This window comes from Ceratotherium simum, chromosome 13 (genome assembly GCF_057802395.1).
Source record: "Ceratotherium simum simum isolate JZ-2026a chromosome 13, ASM5780239v1, whole genome shotgun sequence".
Taxonomy (NCBI): Eukaryota; Metazoa; Chordata; class Mammalia; order Perissodactyla; family Rhinocerotidae; genus Ceratotherium; species Ceratotherium simum.
This window is the reverse complement of record NC_141912.1, coordinates 1,688,024-1,706,778: the sequence shown is the minus strand read 5'-3', so window position 1 is coordinate 1,706,778 and position 18,755 is coordinate 1,688,024. Positions and strand designations below refer to the sequence as shown.

General features: G+C 44.6%; 1 protein-coding gene across 1 annotated transcript in view; it reads left to right on the top strand.

Annotated features, from left to right (window-relative positions):
• The window catches only part of GMDS (GDP-mannose 4,6-dehydratase), a 619,043-nt gene extending 601,198 nt beyond the window's left edge, over window positions 1–17,845 (top strand). Inside the window, exons 10-11 of the mRNA XM_087437913.1 lie at window positions 17,082–17,150; window positions 17,448–17,845. Of these exons, the coding sequence (XP_087294039.1) occupies window positions 17,082–17,150; window positions 17,448–17,510 (132 nt within the window). The 3' untranslated portion in view covers window positions 17,511–17,845. The remainder of the gene's footprint in view (window positions 1–17,081; window positions 17,151–17,447) is intronic.
• Window positions 17,846–18,755: the final 910 nt, after the last annotated feature.

Below are 18,755 nucleotides of genomic sequence, written 5' to 3'. Positions count from 1 at the left end.
GAAAACTCTTTTGAATTCTGTGAGTTAAAGTCTTTCCATAGAAAAGGGTATTCTGAGGGGGTCAGATACTGAGCAAAGGTCCTTTGGAAGTTTCCCAAACTTGCAGAGTTCACATGTCAGGCATCTCTTAGTATTCCCTGCAGTCCTAGAAAGCAGCAGTTCCTAGAAGAATTCACCCCAATGCCTGGTTCTGTCAAAGTCCACTGGGAGTCTCGTGGCCTAATAGTGTCAAGGCGGCATAGAGAGGAAAGAATCTGTCCACGGGCAAATGGCCCACTGGTCTCTGTTTTAGCTACTCATAAATATGAAGTCTATTATCATGACCATTCCTCATGGTACTTGAGGAATTGATAGTTGTTTTTGAGAAAACTGCATTATTCATATTAAAAAAAACAAGATACTTTGTCTTCAGCCAAGGTTTCCTCTATAAAACCTTTCACATCTAGCTGGAGAATAAGTATGAATTCATTTTTGCTCTAAAATTCAAAGCTGCATCAAACTTTTTTGAAGTGTGCTGCTTTGACATAAAGAGCCGTGTACTTATTTTAACCTGTATGCTTTGACATGCCCCTGACTCTTTTTCTGACTCGTAGGTTTCTACTCCTCTATTGCTCTAATCTATAATCCACACAAGTAGTCTAACTAATAGTTTTAATGTTTCTGGACCTCTATAAAGTAAAAGCTTATTCTCCTTTTCTTATGTCTTTAACAAGTTTTTCTTTCTGGGGTGCAACTTCATCCTCATCGAGAGTGGGTTGAAGGGAACCCATGGGTTGGCATATTGTTGTTCTTGTCAACTGTCAGCCCACTTACTAAAGAGAGAAAGCTCCGAGGGAGGAAGTCTAGATGAAGGCACTAATTACCTAGCCTTTGGAGTCTAGGATTCAAACCTGGTTTTAATCCAGGCTGCACCACAGAGTGACACTGGGCAAATTACTCATTTTACCGGAGCCTCACTTTCCTCATGTACTGTGTAGGATTGTTAGAAGGTTAAACAGTATGAGGTACATAGTGTTAGGCATATAGCACAAGAAGGGCCCAATAAATAGATGTTGTTATTGCGAGCTCTATGGGATCCCCAATTCCCCCACCCCTAAACTATTCATTGAGCCCAGCGGCTTTACTGACCTCTGGAGTGAATGACAGCCAGGAGTCCTGTCACATACAAGTCCTGAACAAATGGCCAGGGGTGGGGAGTAGGGGGTGGCTCACTGCTCCACTGCAGAGGGAACCTCGCTTAAGAGTCCCCTAGGAGAGGCTTCCTGACCCAGCAACTGTATCCAGTAGATCAGGCCATTTGATTATGATTTGCCTCATTGGGAAATTTGTTTCCCCACTTTCACCATTACAGTCATGTGCCGCATAATGACCTTTCACTCAATGACGAACTACATACACAACAGTGGTCCCATAAGATTATAATGGAGGTAAGAAATGCCTGTCACCTAGGGACATCAAAACATCGTAGCTCAATGCATTACTCACGTGTTTGTGGTGATGCTGGTGTAAACAAACCTACTGCACTACCAGTCATATAAAAGTATAGCACATACAATTATGTACAGTACATAATAGTTGATAATGATAATAAACAACTATGTACTGGCTTATTTATTTACTATATTATACTTTTTATCATTACTTTAGAGAGTACTCTTTCTACTTATAAACAAAGTTTACTGTAAAATAGTATGCCGTGTTACGCCGGCAGCAGCCTCACACATCTTGTGTTTACTGCATCTCTTGATTGCATCGTTTTCTCTTGTGCTTGATTTAATCTCAAGTTATTTTGTCATCATGGCCCCTAAATGTACCAAATCCACCACTAACGTTGCCAGTAAAAGGCCACATTGAGTGATTGACCTGAAAACAAAATTAAAAGTGATTAAGGACTACGAAGGTGGAAAATCAGTGATGGTTCTTGCTCGCCAGTCAGGCTTATGCTATTCCACCATTGCTACAGTCTTGAAGAACAAGAACAAAGTAATGGAAGCTATTAAATGACCTGCTTCGTTGAAAGTAAAGAGACTAACAAAAATTTGAGAAGGCCTATGTTAGACATGGAGAAACTTCTATTGACCTGGATTGAAGACCAGACACAGAAGCGTGGCCCTCTCAGCACCATGACGATCATGGCCAAAGCAAAAAGTTTGTTTGCGATGTGGAAAGAAAAGACTGGACCCAACTACCATGTTGAATTAACTGCTAGCTCTGGGTGGTTAAAATTATTTAGGAATCATTGTTCATTACATAATGTGAAAGTGAGTGGTGAGTATGCAAGTGCTGATGCAAAGGCAGCTGAAGAATTTTTGGAAACATTAGATAAGCTGATTGTGGAAGGAAATTACTTGCCAGAGCAAATATTCAATATGGATGAAACCTCCTACTCTGGAAACGACTGCCTGAAAGGACTTTCATCCATAAGGAGGCCAAGTCAACGCCAGGTTTCAAGGCTTTAAGGGCAGGATAACAGTCTTGCTTGGGGGCAGTGTTGCAGGCTACAAACTGAAACCCTCTGTGATCTGGCCCAGTGAGAACCCCAGGGCCTTCAAGCATATCAGTGAGCACACGCTGCCAGTGTACTACAGGAGCAATAAGAAGTCATGGATGACCCAGCTCCTCATCCAAGATGCCCTCCTGGGTTGCTATGCAAGCAAAATGGAGAAGTACCTTTTGGAGAATAACATACCTTTTAAGATTTTACTAATTGTTGATAATGCTCCCAGACATCCTCCTTTTATTGGTGATCTTCATCCCAATATCAAAGCAGTGTTTCTCCCTCCAAACCACCTCTTTGATCCAACCAATGGATCGAGGAGTTATGGCAGCTTTTAAGACCTACTACCTGAGGAGGACCTTTGCCCAGGCTATTGCTACAATTGAGGAAGACATTGAGAGGACACTGATGCAATTCTGGAAGGATTACAATATCTATGACTGCATCAAGAACCTTGCTTGCGCTTGGGGAGATGTCACTAAGGTTGTAAGAATGGCATCCAAAAGAAGACACTTAAGAGGTTTGTCCATGACTTCAAAGGATTTACCAAGGATGAGGAGGTTGCAAAAATCAACAAGACGGTGGTTGAGATGGCAAACAACTTTAACCTGGGTGTGGGTGAGGATCACATTGAGGAGCTCCTAGAGGCGGTTCCTGAGGAATTGACTTATGAGGAGTTGTTGGAACTGAAACAGGAACACATAGCCGAAGATGAGGCAAGAGAAAAGGAAACTGCAGGAGAAGAAAAAGAAGAAGAACCCTCAAGAATATTCACAGTGAAGGGTTTAGCAGAAGATTTTGCAGACCTCAGCAAGCTCCTTAAAAAGTTTGAAAACATGGACCCCAACCCCAAAAGGTTTTTGTTAATAGAGAGGAACGTTCATGGTGCATTATCTGCTTGCAAGCAAATCTATGATGAAAAAAAGAAACAAACCAAGCAAACTGCCATGGACATATTTCTGAAAACAGTGACACCTCCTCAAGAAGAGCCTCAGGCAGGTCCTTCAGCAGGAATCCCAGAAGAAGGCATTGTTGTCCGAGGAGATGACAGCTCCATGAGTGTTATTGCCCCTGAAGACCTTCCAGTGCGACAAGATGTGGAGGAGGAAGACAGTGATATTGATGATCCCGACCCTGTCTAGGCCTAGGCTAATGTGTGTGTTTGTGTCTTAGTTTTTAACAAAAAAGTTTAAACAGTAAAAACAAATAAATTTTAAAAATAGGAAAAAAGCTTATAGAATAAGGATATAAAGAAAATATTTTTGTACAGCTATACAATGTATTTGTGTTTTAAGCCAAGTGTTATTATAAAAGAATCAAAAAGTTAAAAAAAATTAGAAAGTTTATAAAGTAAAAAAATTGCAGCAAGCTAAGGTTAATTTATTATTAAAGAAATTTTTTTTATAAACTCAGTGTTGCCTAGGTGTACAGTGTGTATAAAATCTACAGTAGTGTCCAGTAATGTCCTAGGCCTTCACATTCACTCACCACTCCCTCACTGACCCACCCAGAGCAACTTCCAGGCCTGCAAGCTCCATTCACGGTAAGTGCCCTGTACAGGTGTACCATTTTTTATCTTTTATACCATATTTTTGCTGTACCTTTTCTATGTTTCGAGTCACAAATACCATTGTGTTACAACTACCTACGGTATGCAGTACAGTAACATGCTGTACAGGTTTGTAGCCTAGCAGCAATGGGCTATACCATATAGCCTAGGTGTGTGGTAGGCTATACCGTCTAGGTTTGTGTAAGTACACTCTATGATGTTCGCACAACTACGAAATTGCCTAATGACGCATTTCTCAGAATGTATCCTTGTCGTTAAGCAGCGCGTGACTATATTTATTTATCATGCAGTGCCTCAGTGACATGTGTAGCCCAGGGTAATAAGGTAACACAAGTATCCACTTTACAGCCACAAGATAGCTGAAGTACTCAGAGAGTCTGCAGGTTGTATGTAATCATTCCCCAAATGTCCAGAGATACTTTCTTGGGGACATTTGAAGCACTAGTTCACTCAGGGACTTGTGTTGCATATCACCACCAAAGTCACACCTCCACCCTTAGGTCACTCACCTCCTGACTAGTGCCCTCTGCATGGAGCCACTCAGGAAGCATATGCCCAGCCTCACTGGGCAGAGGTACAGTGGGGTCAGGCCAGGAGAGGCCTCCCACTACCCTCTGCCACCTGACTGTGTGCTAAGTCACCCAGCTTCCCCCACTGCCCAGCTTTACTCAGGAGCAAAACTCCAAGTTCAGAGCTGAGGCTAAGCCAGACCGAGGCCCAGCTGGAGCAGAACTTGAGTGCTGCTGCTTCTGCCGCCATAGCCACCGTGAAACGATGAGTAGCCATTAGGCAAGGAGATGCAATGCAGGATGCATAAGGCATTGATGCAAGGCACATAGACTGAGCAGGCACCAGCAGTCCTAGCAGAGTGGCAAGCAGTAGCTTAGAAAAGGGACCATAGCTGGGCCTCACTGTCTTCCCTGCTCCCTTCCATGTCATTCCTGTTCCCTGTACAGAATCCTGGGAGGATCAGGCATGAGCAGCCTCTTTCAGTTAAGAAAGCACACTTGGAAAGATGTAACAGTGGTGTGGTTAAGGCTGCCGTCTGTGGCAGTAGGAGGCCCCTCTCCTAGGTTGATGGTGTCGGGGCCCAGGCTGTGAGCTCCTCCAAACTGAAAAGGTTCTTCCCTCCACGGGGCGTACTGAGCACCAACCTTTCAGAAACCTTCATGGGGCTGTGTCTCCTCACGTGAGCCTTTGATCTGGTGAATAGTCTTTGTACTATATACACTTGAGGTGTAGCAGTAAAACAAAGTGAAAGTAACTTTGAACTGAATCCAAGTCTTCATTTTTGCCAGCCTTCCAACCCAGACTAGCCCTTTGTCAGTCCTGGCTCAATCTTTAGAACACCTCCCTTCCCAAAACTTAAGAATCCGAGGACCTTCAGAGTTGGCATCACTTCGCAAAGATAGGCTTACTTTCTGTGCCAGCAGGCTTCTGTAAAATTGATGTGTCCAGAATTCTAGAACCATCAAACACTCTAGTCTGCCTTCGTCCCTCTTTCCTGTGTTTATTTGCAGAGCACATCATGCACATCAAAGAAGACGAGGTTCCTGCTTGGTAGTTTTATCAAATTACTGAGCAAAAGAAACGAGGTAGAGATGCAGATATTCCTGGAACCAGTTCCTTGTGGCATGAGGAATTCATCCCTTTATTTCCTCTGACATTTTGGAATGTCTCTTCTCTGTCATCTCTTGGCCCCTTAGTTATTAAGAATGATACCACAGTGGCACACTGCTCTGGAAATACTACATAGGAAAGAGTTCTACCTGAATAGTAGTGTCCTAAAGACAGTGCTAGGAAAGAGCAGAGAAGAACAAATCAATGGATTCAGTATAGGAAGTTATGGCTTGGCATTGCTGGTATGGCAGTGCATTATGTAACAAGGGTGTGATTTTTATATTTGTGTAATCAATAATTCCTCACATCTGGATACAGCTATCATTTCCAAAGAATTTTCACATACACTGAAGTGTTATTTTAGGCAAGCTGGCAGAGTGTGAATCAAACTCTTATTTAATCTGTGGACATTAAAGCCGCGCTCCGATGTGGGCAGCCGTGTAGCTCAGACTCTCTGCCTTGTCAGTGAAGGCCGCTCTGAGTGCAAACAGAGCACCTGCCAAGGGTTACTGTGCAGAGTGTCACACTTGGAGTCCCCACCAAAGCTTTCATCAAAGTCAACCTGATTATTTTCCACTGCATTTTCCTGAAAGGATGTTATGATTTTCTAGATGTTTGGTGGCTGGCGATAAATCAGGCTTTTATGATGTCATGTGAAAGGCCACCTCTCGGACTTCCTCCTGCCACCAGCCATAGATTAAAAGCAGGACTTGTTGGTAGGGCATGGTGGACACAGTTTGACTTAACCCTTTCCTTGCTTGTCCTAAGGCACAGCTGAAGCTGTCCACTAGCTAGGGTCATGGAAGTAGGTGAGCTGCCTTCCCCTGGCCTTCCTTTCACATGAACATAGCTGGGGCTTGTGGAAACCGAGCTATTTTCTCTGAGTTCACCAGACTTCCTCAGCTAAGAGGCTTTGGCATCAAATCAAGATTCAAAGCAAGACAGTGCATTCCATGGAATGATATAAGAGATTGTAGGTAATTTTACAAAAGCAATTTTTTGAAAGAGTCTGTTTTGTAATCATGAAAATGGGAGGTTTCCTTGAAAAGGAGATAATATCTAATGCCAGTGAGGTTGTGATAAAATGTTACACTCATACTTTGCTGGTAGCATTGTAAATACATACACTGTCTTTGAAGCAATAAGAAGGTTCTCATTCAAGCCAAAACCCTAGGAGGGCTCTCTGAATCCTCTCTTTTCCTCACCCCCACATCCAATCCATCAGCAAGTCCTCTTTCTGCTCTACCTCCAAAATAGGTCCCCAGTTCATCCACTTCTTTCCACCTCCGTGTTCTCACCACTACCCCTTTAGTCCAGGCCACAGTCTCACCACACCTGTGGCCACTGTCTCAGCTGTTCTCTCCTACTCCAGCCCCTCTCAAATCTCTAATCTAGCACAGCACTCTCCCTCTGTGATGTCTGAAAACGTCGAGCAGAGCAAATGCCTGCCGTGCTTAAAGCCCTCCAGTGGCTCAGAACAAAATCCAAACTCCATACTTTGTGTAGTAGGCTGATAAAGGACCATAAATTTTAAAGTAAAGCAGGTTCTTTCTCTGTAGATGAATGGACCTTTACACAGCACACACATACACACACAGAATTTGGTAAAAAATTTTAAAAAACTCAAGCAGTTTCAGTGTTATGCCCCATTCTCTGGCGTGCTGGTAGAAAAGAGGGAGTCTCCCTCGCCTGCAAGGGGAGTCCGTGGTTACAGTTTCTCTCCAGCCGGGATTCTGCTCATGCAGGAGGAAGCGATGGGTGGAGCACCACCTCAGTAGCCCTCAGGAGGTTGAATGTGTCCTCCTTTGGCCAGAAGAGGGACGGCCCTTCCACTGCACACCCCAGCGGGTGCCAGCGCAACAGGCCAGGCCCCTGCCCTCTGGCCCCAGGAGGAACCTTGGGCCCTGTGTCCTACAGGGTTAGCTGAGCATGGTTCTGACTCAGCTGCAGTAGCCTGGACCTAATCCCTTCAAGAGTAGCTAGATGTTTCTAGGTTGGGTGGCCCAAACACATCAAAGAGTGGCAGTTTTTAGGAAGGAAAGGGTTGTGCGTAGAGTTGGAGCATGCTAGGCGAAAATAGTTCATCCACCCTTTAAAACATGTAGCTATAAGTCAGTCCCATACTTACTTTAAAAGTTACTTTGACCTCAGAAAATCAGACTTCTGAGCTACATCAAGTTGAGTTAGCCAGCTTTATAATTGTGGCCTACCGGCTGCAGATACTCTAAGAGACAATTGGTGACTAGAGAATAAAGTCTGGTGACAACGTGGCTTTGCTAAGAACAGCCTGGGCCCCATGATAGGGATTACCCAGGTGGCCAGACTTGATCCAATCCTTTTTACCCCTCCAGCCTTGTCTTGGGCTCCAATCCCCCTCTCTCACCCTGTCCAAACTCAGTGCCTTCTCTCTGCTCCTCAGACCAAGAATGTTGCTCCCTAAGGCCTTTGCACTTGTGGTGTCCCCAAGAGACCCTCCTACCCCACGTCTTCATGTGACTGGCTTTTTCTTGTCCTTCAAATCTCTGATCAAATGTCACCTCTTCAGGAAGGGCTTCTCCACCAGCCCTCCACTCTTTATCAAGCTCACTTCCTCTTCAGTCTTCTGCCTAGCACTCCCCATGGCTGAAAGGGTCCTAGTCACGTCTCTTGTACTCTTGACAGTCTCTCCCTCCTGGAACATAAGCTTATGGCCACAGCCTTGTCTTGGCCACGGCTGCGTCCCAGCCTCTAATGCAGTAAATATTTGGCAACGAACAATCAAGAGCATGTGAACTGTTTACAATAATTGGGAAAAAGCAGAATACAAAATCCCATATACTCTGGTTATTCAAAAAATGATTTAAAATAGAAGTAGGGTTGGGTTGCAGGGTAAAAGTAACATATAAATATGAAAGAAAACCTATAAGACAACCCACTTGAAAAGATTACATTTTCATCCATGTTGTTACTACAAGAATTTAAAAGAATAGCTCTCCCTACACCTTATTGATAAAAGCAACAGTAGCTAGCCTTCCCAAAAAGCCTGTGTACAATGAATTGGAAATAGTACTCAATAGTTTCCAGGTATAACCCTGAATTCTCACAACAACCCTGCAGGATAGGTCATGTTTTCTCCATTTTACGGATTTAAAACCTGAGACTCAGAAATGTTAAGAAATTTGCCCCCCAAGGTCACACAGCTAAGTGGTTGAGCCACGATATGAAGCCAGGTCTCTCTAGTGACATCTCTGTGTTGTCAGTGTCTAAGAATATTTCATTATCGAGATATAATTTATATACATTGAAATGCACAGATCTTAACTATATAGTTTGGTCCACTTTGACAAATGCATACACTTATGTACCTTAAATTCCTATCGATATAAAGAACATCACCCAAATGTTCCTTCATGCACCTTCCCTATCAGTCCTCTTCCTTTGTAACCACTGGTCTCATTTCTATCACCATCAATTAGATGGCCTGTTCTAGAACTTCATGCACATTGAATCATACAGTATACACTCTTCTCTGTCTGTCTCTTTCATTCGGCATTGGAATGTGTTGATATTCCCATGTGGTGATGTAGTCTTTATTATTATTATAGATCTCTTTGCCACTCAAATTAGTGGAGCATAAAGTATATTGCTTACAGCACTTTCTAGGGAGGGCTTGTCCTACTGAGCATTGTGAGTGCTGGACCAAGAACCAGAAATCCTTGCTTCTAGTCCAAAACGCTACCACTAGATGGCTTTGTGACATTAATCAAGTTATTTGGTTTAAATATCTCTACAGGTGGTTCAAGTATAGGATTCTGTTCCTCATAAAGAAACAAAAGAAAGATGTAGTAAGATGTAGAAAGATGTAGTAAACATGTAGTATAGATACCTAACAGCCCAGTAAAACCCTCTGTTAACCATGATAATAGGAAACCAAATGAATGGATAAATAAAATCATAGAAAATCTAAAGATTCATGATTCATCCTAATACTTTTAATTTTCTCCATGCCTCTCAAAAACCTTACTAACAAATGTCATAGTAGTTGTCTTGAAATTTCCTCAAATATAAAACGCCCCAGAGAAATAACCAAAAAGCAAGAAATTGTAGGTGGTCAATTGCCTGGTTAGTCCTAGAGTTTCTTAAGAAGTTACTGAGGGAATGAATATTTGAATGAACATGTGGGTGTACGTTTGCATGACGCTGTCATGTCATTTCTGTTTTGGTTGGGGAGAAGGAGGGATGGCTAGATGGATGGATGGAGGGAGGGATAGAAGAGAGGGATGGAGGAAAGATTATTGAAGTGAGGTTAATTGAATTTGAGTGACCTAACGTAGTATATAAGTTGAGAAAAGCCCCAAAGGAAAAAATATCCCATCTGGATTATAGAGGCATTCATGTTATTTACAATATTCTTTAGTACTAATGTTCAAAGTGGGGTGGGGGTGCTTTTCTTAGGGGTGCAGCAGATTTCTTAACAAATGGCAAGGAACAAGCTTAGGGAAACTCTCCTTCACCATGTGCCATTAGGGGTCACCTGTGTCCTGAGTCAGCCTTCCAGGATGAGAAGGTGCCTTCCCTCTGCGTGCAGGCTGAAGATCAGCCGAACCACAGAGTTGGGCTGTAACCCCTGCAGACACTTGGTGCAGTGCTCTCATCCCTAGGAAAGAGGCCACCGAAACAGATACAAGATCTCTTGAGTTGCATTTCGAATGTCTGGAGGTTTAATTAGCTGATGTATGTAAGGTTCTTTGAGGGTAGAAGGTACCAAGTGGCAAAAGAGAAGTAGCCTGATCTCGTGCTCCAGAGTGCCACTTTGCCAATTATGTCACAACAATCTTTAATCAGTCCACTTAAAGGTGCTTTATCTCCTTTCCTGGGGGTTTGTGTCACTTCTTATGAGCATGGGTAAATCTTTACACCCTAGATCCAGTTATTAACAGTAACCAGTAATTTCCGACAAAGATGGTGCTGGCTTTAAAGCCTGGAATTCTGAGGTCACTAACAATCTTATCTCCCTTTTATTAACTGGACCTGCGTTACAGCTATGAGTCAGCCTCCATCTTAGCTGATTAGTGTGAAGATCAGTGAAGAAATCAGAATCAGAAGGGCTCTAGTTACATTACTTAATCTAGCTTTCCCTAGGTTGATGCTCCTAAAGCACCAGGGATCAAGAAATAAAGCTAACAAGAAAAATTAGCTCTAAGATTACAATTATAGATGTAGAACAGGTACAGAAAGATATAGTCCCTCATAAATGTGTGTGATGCAAGACTACATGCTTAAAATCCTATTTGCTTATTTTACTTAAAGCAACCTTTTAAACACCCACCTTTCAATAGACAGCTCCCCAAAGCTACTAGGCACAGCTTTTGAGAAATGGCTCATGGCCAGGGAGAGAAGCTGGGCTTAGCGTGGCAGAAGGTGTGTGGGGTATGCTTGTCCATTCCATGAAGGAGAATGGGCCACTGTCATCCCTACACGGTTCAAGCATGGGTGCCTGAGAGGACTTGCTCCAGAATATTTTTTAAAACTCTATTTAAAAGGAAATTAATGTGTGTAAGTCCTGTATTTCCCCTACATAATTGTGTTGTCTGTGTGTCTTACAGAGCCCTTTTGCCTAACTACATTTCTCTTTTTATGTGAACCATATTTTAAAAATACAAATGAAAAAAAATGCATCTATATGTAGGCTGCACTATAAATGTGATTAATTGGGTTCTCCCTTTATAAATTCTTTTTTTTTTTAACTACCTTAGGCTTTATTTACAAGGGGACACACAGGGAAGACAATATTCTCATTCACTTTCCAAGGAAGCTCTACCATGCTAGGTAGACATTTTCATTAGTGTCTGGGCGTACATGTAGGTGGATGTATTTCTTTCCCTTTGTTTGATAGCTCTTAATAGCTGCTGATTCCAAATGACAAATTCTACCAATTGAAAATAAGTGGTCCCTAGCCCAGAAAAATGGGATCAGCGAGGGGTCACGGGTTCCTAGAGACCTCTTAGGCACCATCCAGGTCAGGATAGCACATCCTGAGTCATAACTAATGGGGCTCACGTGCCAGGCCACCAGCAGAGGTGACAGTGGTGACAGTGTGAGGGCTTGGCTGGGGCTTCAGTCCAGGGTACGTGTGCGTTGCCCTGTTCCAGTTGCCTCCCAGCGGCCTCTGCCCAGGAATGAAGACGGGGACACAGTGCAGGGCCTGCTCGCTCTGTTTTGCTCCTTTTGCCACTTTATCTCCACTGTCAGTATGCTCGTCTGAGCCGGTGCTGACTGACTCAATTTCCCAGAGGTTGAGCCCGAGCATTGTCTGGGCTCTGACGGCGCTCTGTCAGCCCTGCTGATGGACAGTCCCACTGAGTCCAGCTTCCTGAGCAGACGAGACGCCTGCTGTTTTCTTCTTGTCTCTTATCACCCCTTGTCATGCAAGGAGAGGCCTGGCTTCAGCTTCAGTTTGTGCTGATACACAGCAGCAAAAGGGAGAGAGGGGAAATGTTTGGGACTGTTCTTTAGGCCACTGCATTTCTTACTGCTCTGAGATTCACTCCCTCTTTGGGAAGGCTTCAATCAAAGAATATGTTTGTGAGCATGTAAGAGTTTAAACTGCCCGGTAAGAGACACACTATATTGCAAAGTTTCAGGGGAACTTTCAGACTTCACCCTCTGTTTTTTCCATTCTTACTGACTCACAGCTGCATATCTTGAATCTTGACTGGGATATTCTGTGCAACTTTAAAGCTTTTTCCGTTTTACTGAAGTTGGTTGTTCTTTTGTTTTTTTAGCAGTTCTGTCTTTCTAAAAAGAAGCAGTTCCCCAAGAGTAAAGCTTTCCTGCTCACTCTCCATTAGCATAAAGTTAGATCAAGAACCAAATTGATTGGCATTCTTTTATTCCCTTGGAACTTGAGCTAGTTCTCAATTTGGCTTTTTTAAGAAACGTGGAAGGAAATAAATGAATATCGAGTGCCACTCACAGCTCTGTATCTTAAATTCTTGAAGCTGTTTAACCAGAGTTTTCATCAGTCTTAGTTTTCCTTATTAACATCCCGTCTATACATCTTCTTATTTGTAGCACTCAAGTCAATTTCTTCCAATACCCATATTAGAAATTTAACATCATCCTGCCAAAACAGCTCATACTCTTAGAATGTTTCTCCACCTACACAGCTGTCCTTTGCAAACCTTACAAGCAGACCTGTTGAGGAAACATGGTATCCAACAAATAATTTGAAATAAATATTAAAATTTTCCAAAGCAACCTCAATGAAAGAGGGAGAAAAAGAAATGAGACTGTGAACTGTGAAAAGATATGTAATACAATCTGTTTAATAGCATTCCCCACAATGATTTTAGGGAAAGTGGGTGAGTATCAAAGGGATTTAATGTGTTAAAGATCACAATAAAATAAGATTGGGGGAAGGAAGGAAAACCAACCAGTATAATTTAAAGATGTGCTGTTATCTTGATGGAGATGAAAAGGTACCCAGGAGATTTGAGGAACGGGAACTATAGTTAGAGTAAAAGATAATGGCACAGCATGCTCTCTACTTTTCTGGATTTTATGTTAACTAATGTGGGCTCAGGAACTGGCTTAATGACTTTTCCAGGATTTGGTCTGGCCCTTTATCAGTTCACTATAACAAGAACATAAGCCAGGAAAGCCTGAAAAATTGCTGCAGCAAAACATGCCCTCCTCCTGTGCTGCTGTTTGCAACTCTGACCATTGGCATTGGGACTTGAGGGTTTCTACCTGGACAGGGCAGCTCTGAAAGGTCAAATGAGTCAGTAGTAGTCAGGGCATCCAAGAAAAACGAGGGGGGCTCTAGGCATCTGGACAGTAAGTGTTCTCTCTGCTCATGCTGCTTTGCTGCTGTAAAATGCTCTGCTAAACCTAATTGAATTTGACAATAATAAATCACATGTTGAAACCGTATAGCTCACCTAAGGAATAGCAATGGAAATGGTGAAGACACCAGAAGCTAGAGTTCAGGAAATGTCATATTCACATAGAAATGCTTTAAATTTTTCTCAGAGCTTTATTGTCTCTTTTTTAAAGAAAAGTTCCAGACCACCCAGTGCACTAAGTCCGTTTTGGAAACTGTGCATAAAATCAGCACTTTAATTCAGCTTTGGCCCCTGTTGTCATAATATAAATCAGCACTTTAATTCAGCTTTGGCCCCTGTTGTCATAGTATAGCTCTAAGCCTATAAACAAAGAAGGAACAGAACTGTCACAAAAGAAGAAAAGAGCAAAGCAGATGAATTCACTCCTCTGTCCGTCCTTGGGAGCGGATCACACCCTAGTGGAGAAGATTGGTGAAATGTGAAAGGAAACTGCACTGTGGCCCCACTCCCCCACCCCCAGCTCCACACAGTCCTTCGAGAGAGCAGTTCCTGATGTCCCTGTGGGACACAGCTCCTGCAGGCTCATCTCTCTCCAGGCCAGCAGAAGTCTCACTTACAGAAGGCTTTCCACGTCCCTGCTGTCACTGCAGAGCCCGTGCACTCCCACGCCAGGTCATCCCCACACCACCATCTAAGTACAAGTGTGCCCCAAACCATGCCGACTAAATTGTTTACTGTGTCTCTCCTCTAAAGGATACAGCAGGAGGAAGTGAGAACATCTTTCAGGAGGAGTTAAGAGTAGAACAAGCTGGGATGTCCTTAATCTTCCCCTAAAAGCTGACTGGGACAGAGCATAAGGACTCAGCTGGATGTTAGCTCAGTAGCGGCTGGTCTAGTAGAGAGCCGCTGTTTTGTTTTGATGGAACCTCATCCTTTTCCTTCACAAGGTCTCTTGGTCTAATTAAATTTCAGGGAGACAGAGCCTTGGCAGAAGGTTAAAGTAAGCTGCTAGACTGGAATGTAGGAGTTGGGCTCAAAACTAAATTGGGAATTTTAACTGGGTGCGTCTCTGGTTTCAATGAAATACTTTTACAGCGTATGGTAGCAATGTCTGTTTCTAAGCTTTTGAAAACCATTTTTCTTTTTCCTTAATTGTAGTTCCCTAGTTGTTTTTATATTATGAGCTACTTGTAGAAAAATACAGGAAACATAATTACAATACAAAGCTCCCTTTCCCAAGCCTACTGAGATCATTTGAAGCCAAACTGGGTTTTAGCGTTTTGCTAACTATAAGTTCAAAGCCAGGAATTGCATCCTATGCAATGCTAGTTGATTTACAGCAAGTGTGATATGATTAAACAATAACCGTGTTTCTTCAAGCTATGTCACTGCTATAGAATTGGAGGGCTGTGTTGCTTCATGACACCACATTTCACAGTTCCCTCTCGGGAAAAAGAATAAATATCTTTGTGTGATTCTTATAGTGAAATAGAAGTATTGTAGAATTATATACAAGTTTATTTAGGCAAAGAAAGAGAAATAAATTAATTTGTTTTTCCACTTATATTTCCAGCTCCATGTAGCATTGTGTTAATTGTGAATTATTAATTTTTGTATCCTACTTTTCCAGAAGAATCTGTATATGGACTTTTAGGACCAGGAGAAATAACTTGTTTTAACTATTATTAATACTCTGGAGAGGAAATCAGTACTTCAGTGTATTGTGAAATGCAAAGCCTTTGGGAGTTTGATTTATTCAAGCCTAAAAAGTAATGATGGATGATTGAGCATGCGAGTTGTTGAATGTACTCTGTTAGAGGACAATTTCAAACAAACTGTCCAGACTTTCAGAAGTAGCGTCCAGGCACCCCTTGGTATGGAAGGTTAGCAGTGATGGTGAGCACGGAGGGTGCAGTGTACAGCAGGTCCGGCCCAGGACCTGGGCCTCATCTTGAACCGACAACAAACCCCCCACAACCCCCCAGGCCGCCACCTTTCAGGAAGTCTGAGGAAAATCCAGGAGGAAGGCTGTCAGTTGCAGCTTGATTATCTATTACTTTGACTTGATATTACTGGTTTTAGCTTGTTCTTTAACACTGTGCGGTGCTAAAATAGTGTCTTAATGGGGTATTATGTTTGAAGTTCGGCTATTTTCACATTACCTTTGCATTTTTCTGTTTTGAGGACTCTTCTTGTGGACTATTTGATGAATACATTTGTATATGGAAAATGTTTATCTCACCCCCCAAAATGGTCTATTTCAAAGTATTTTTCTTTCTTTTTCTTCCTTCCTTCTTTCTTTCCTTCTTCTCTCCCTCCCGCCCTCCCTTTCTTTTTGCAAATTATCTTGAAATTCTCACTGCGATTTTCTTCTAAATCAGTCTTCAGAGAGCTATAATAAGAAATTGGTGAGTGAGGGCTGAGATGCAGGATTAATTTATTCCCCTCTAGTTTTCTTTCAGCCAGTTTCTTTCCAAGGAAGTCTTACATGGAAACTCTCCCAAAGCCCCGGGAGTGTCCGCAGTTACCTCTCTGTGTTGCTGAAGCAGAGCGGGCGGACTCAGTCCCCCGAGTCACTGGCGGCCTTGTCTGTATCTTGATGAGGCCCTGTCAGATGGGATAAGCAACTCAAGTATGCAGCTAATGGCAGCCCTAGCCTCTTGTACAGGAGCTGGAGGTTCGTTTGAAAATTAACCTGACCCTCTGGCAGAGTGGTCAGGGAACACTGGGAGTGCGACTGGAGCTGGAGGAGCTGCAGGGGCTTGCTCTTCAGAGCAGCCTTTTCAAACTGCTGGTTGCTACTCATTAGTGGGTGGTGAGATGAAGTGAGTGGGTCGAGATGAGCATTTTCTAAGGAGTGTAGTAGAACAGAATAGAGTAGGAGATCCTGCCTGCAGTGCCCCTGGACAGCAAGGGTAAGGACTGCTGGGAAACTTCGGTTTCGTTTCATGCACGTAGGTGTGCTGGATGGCAACATGCACGGCCTGTCTGTGCCGTGGGTCGGAAAAGCTCGAGCCGCCGCCCGGGAAGAATTGCGCCGGCTGCGGGCCTGGAGTTAAATCCGGCGCCCGGCGCCCAGAACGGGGTCCCCCAGGACGCACCTCCCGCGGGGCAGAGTCGGGGCGCGGGCGTCCGCCCCGCGGCGGGAGAGGAGCTGGGGGCGGGGAGGGGCGCCGGTGATTTACTCGCTTCTCTTCGTGCCTGAGAAGTGCGGTAATTCGAAACAGTTCTCACAGTAGCGTCCCTGACAACTTAATGTATAAAAAAAAGAAGCCATTAAGCGTCAATGGGACGCGGTGGAGGGAGGGGTGGACGGGGGAGGTGGCTGGGTGAGTTGGGGACGGGAGCACGGTCACGGTCCTCAGTGGCCTGTGCAGCGCATTCTGAAACGCGACCTTCCCAAGATTTACGGCTCCGGAGCTGCGACCCAACGTGCCCGGCGGGCACCAAAAGGAGGGCGACGGGGAGCCCGGTGCGCCCACAGCAGCGAGAGTGGGGGTCCCCGCGGTTCGGGACCCCGCACCCCCAACCCCCCCCCCCCAGCTCTGTCTCCCCCTCCACCCCGCAGGACTTTCTGCAAGGAGATTGCACCAAAGCGAAACAGAAGCTGAACTGGAAACCCCGGGTCGCTTTTGATGTAAGTGTCTCAGCGGTGGAAGCAGCCTGCCCGCTCGCCGCGCTCCGGGCTGGGCCGGGCCGGGCCGGGCCGGGCCGGGCCGGGCCGCGGGAGGGGCAGGGTCGGGCGGGGCAGGGGCGCCCGGGGCAGCAGCTCCCGGCCCCGCCCAGCGCCCGAGGTGCCTGAGGGCGGGCGGCGCGGAGAAGTAGGGCGGAGGGGGGATGCCGAGGCCTCCCGGCCGCCACAGGGGTGGGGTGTCACCAGGAGAGAGGGGCAGAAACTCCTCCCTCACCGACCACCCCGTGTCTCGGGTCCCAGGAGCTGGTGAGGGAGATGGTGGACGCCGACGTGGAGCTCATGAGGAACAACCCCAACGCCTGAGCGCGGCCGGCCTGCGGTCCCCGCGTGGAGCTGCGGGTGCGGGGCTGCTGGAGGACACGAACCCCGCCGCTGCCCTGCGGCCCTCGCCGCCTCTGTGCGTGTGCCCGCCAGCAAGATCCCGGGCCGCTGAGATTTCTATCAGCCGGGACTTGGCACTCCGCGGTTCGGCCCAGTTTCCTTTTGTCGAGGACTCTTCTGAACCATTTTGTGAAATCGAGATATTTTAATCACATGTTCACTTTACTTGAAATTATGTCCTTAGACGACTGAAATTGTGGGGCTTTCAAATGATTTTTCTCTTTTCTTATTAAAAATGGCCTTTCTATGAACCAGCATTAACAGCGTCGATGTGGATGTTTTCTCCAAGTTATTAAACGAGCTACAAGAGCCACCAAACAAAAACACCCAAATCCATGCCTTGGAGTGAAATAGCTTCCTTCAGGCCTCCTTCCCTTTTCAGAGAGCCCCTGCTAGCAGACCCCTGCCAGGCCTGAGCTGGCCTTGCTGGAGGGACCTCCTAAGTCTCTGCCTGGGACATTTTCTTTCCCCTCCTGGTGACAATAAGCCACTCTATCCAGCAGATCTGGAAACCCAGTTCCTGCAGAAAGGAGCCATTCACACCCCCTCTGGTCTCTGTTGACTATAATTAGAACCCATGGGGCTCCCACCATCTCAGAAGAAGTCTTGAGAAATAGAGGGGCGTTAGAAGAAGAGACTTGAAGGTAAGTAAATATTGTTGGAACATTCCATGCCAAAGCCCCTGGGTTACCCAGAGGTCTCTGAGCCATGCCTTTTCTTGTGGTCTAGAATCTTACACACAATACTTATTTTCAGCCTCTTCTCAGTACTAGATCACTTTTTAAATCTAATTTTGATTTAGTCATTCAACCAATTTATATTAAGTGCCTAATAAATGCCAGACACTGTGCACTTGAACTCTATCAGCGTTAATTAGAAATTATAATAAATAGGTCTAAGGCTGGACCTCAGACCACTGGATCTGGTTTCACTGAGTGCATTATTCAGGTGGCCTGGCTTTGCCCACAGATATGTGCTCCTGAGCCATATACAGTTTATCTGCCCAGTTTAAGGCAGGTGGACACACAAACGTATAGAACCCACAAGCAGCAACTAAGGATTTGTGTACAGGTGTATATCTCTGCATGAAATACAATATTTTGCCCTAGAACAAACTAGATCAGGACTTTTCTTCTCCCCCTCACTCCCCCTCCAAGAAAAATAAAA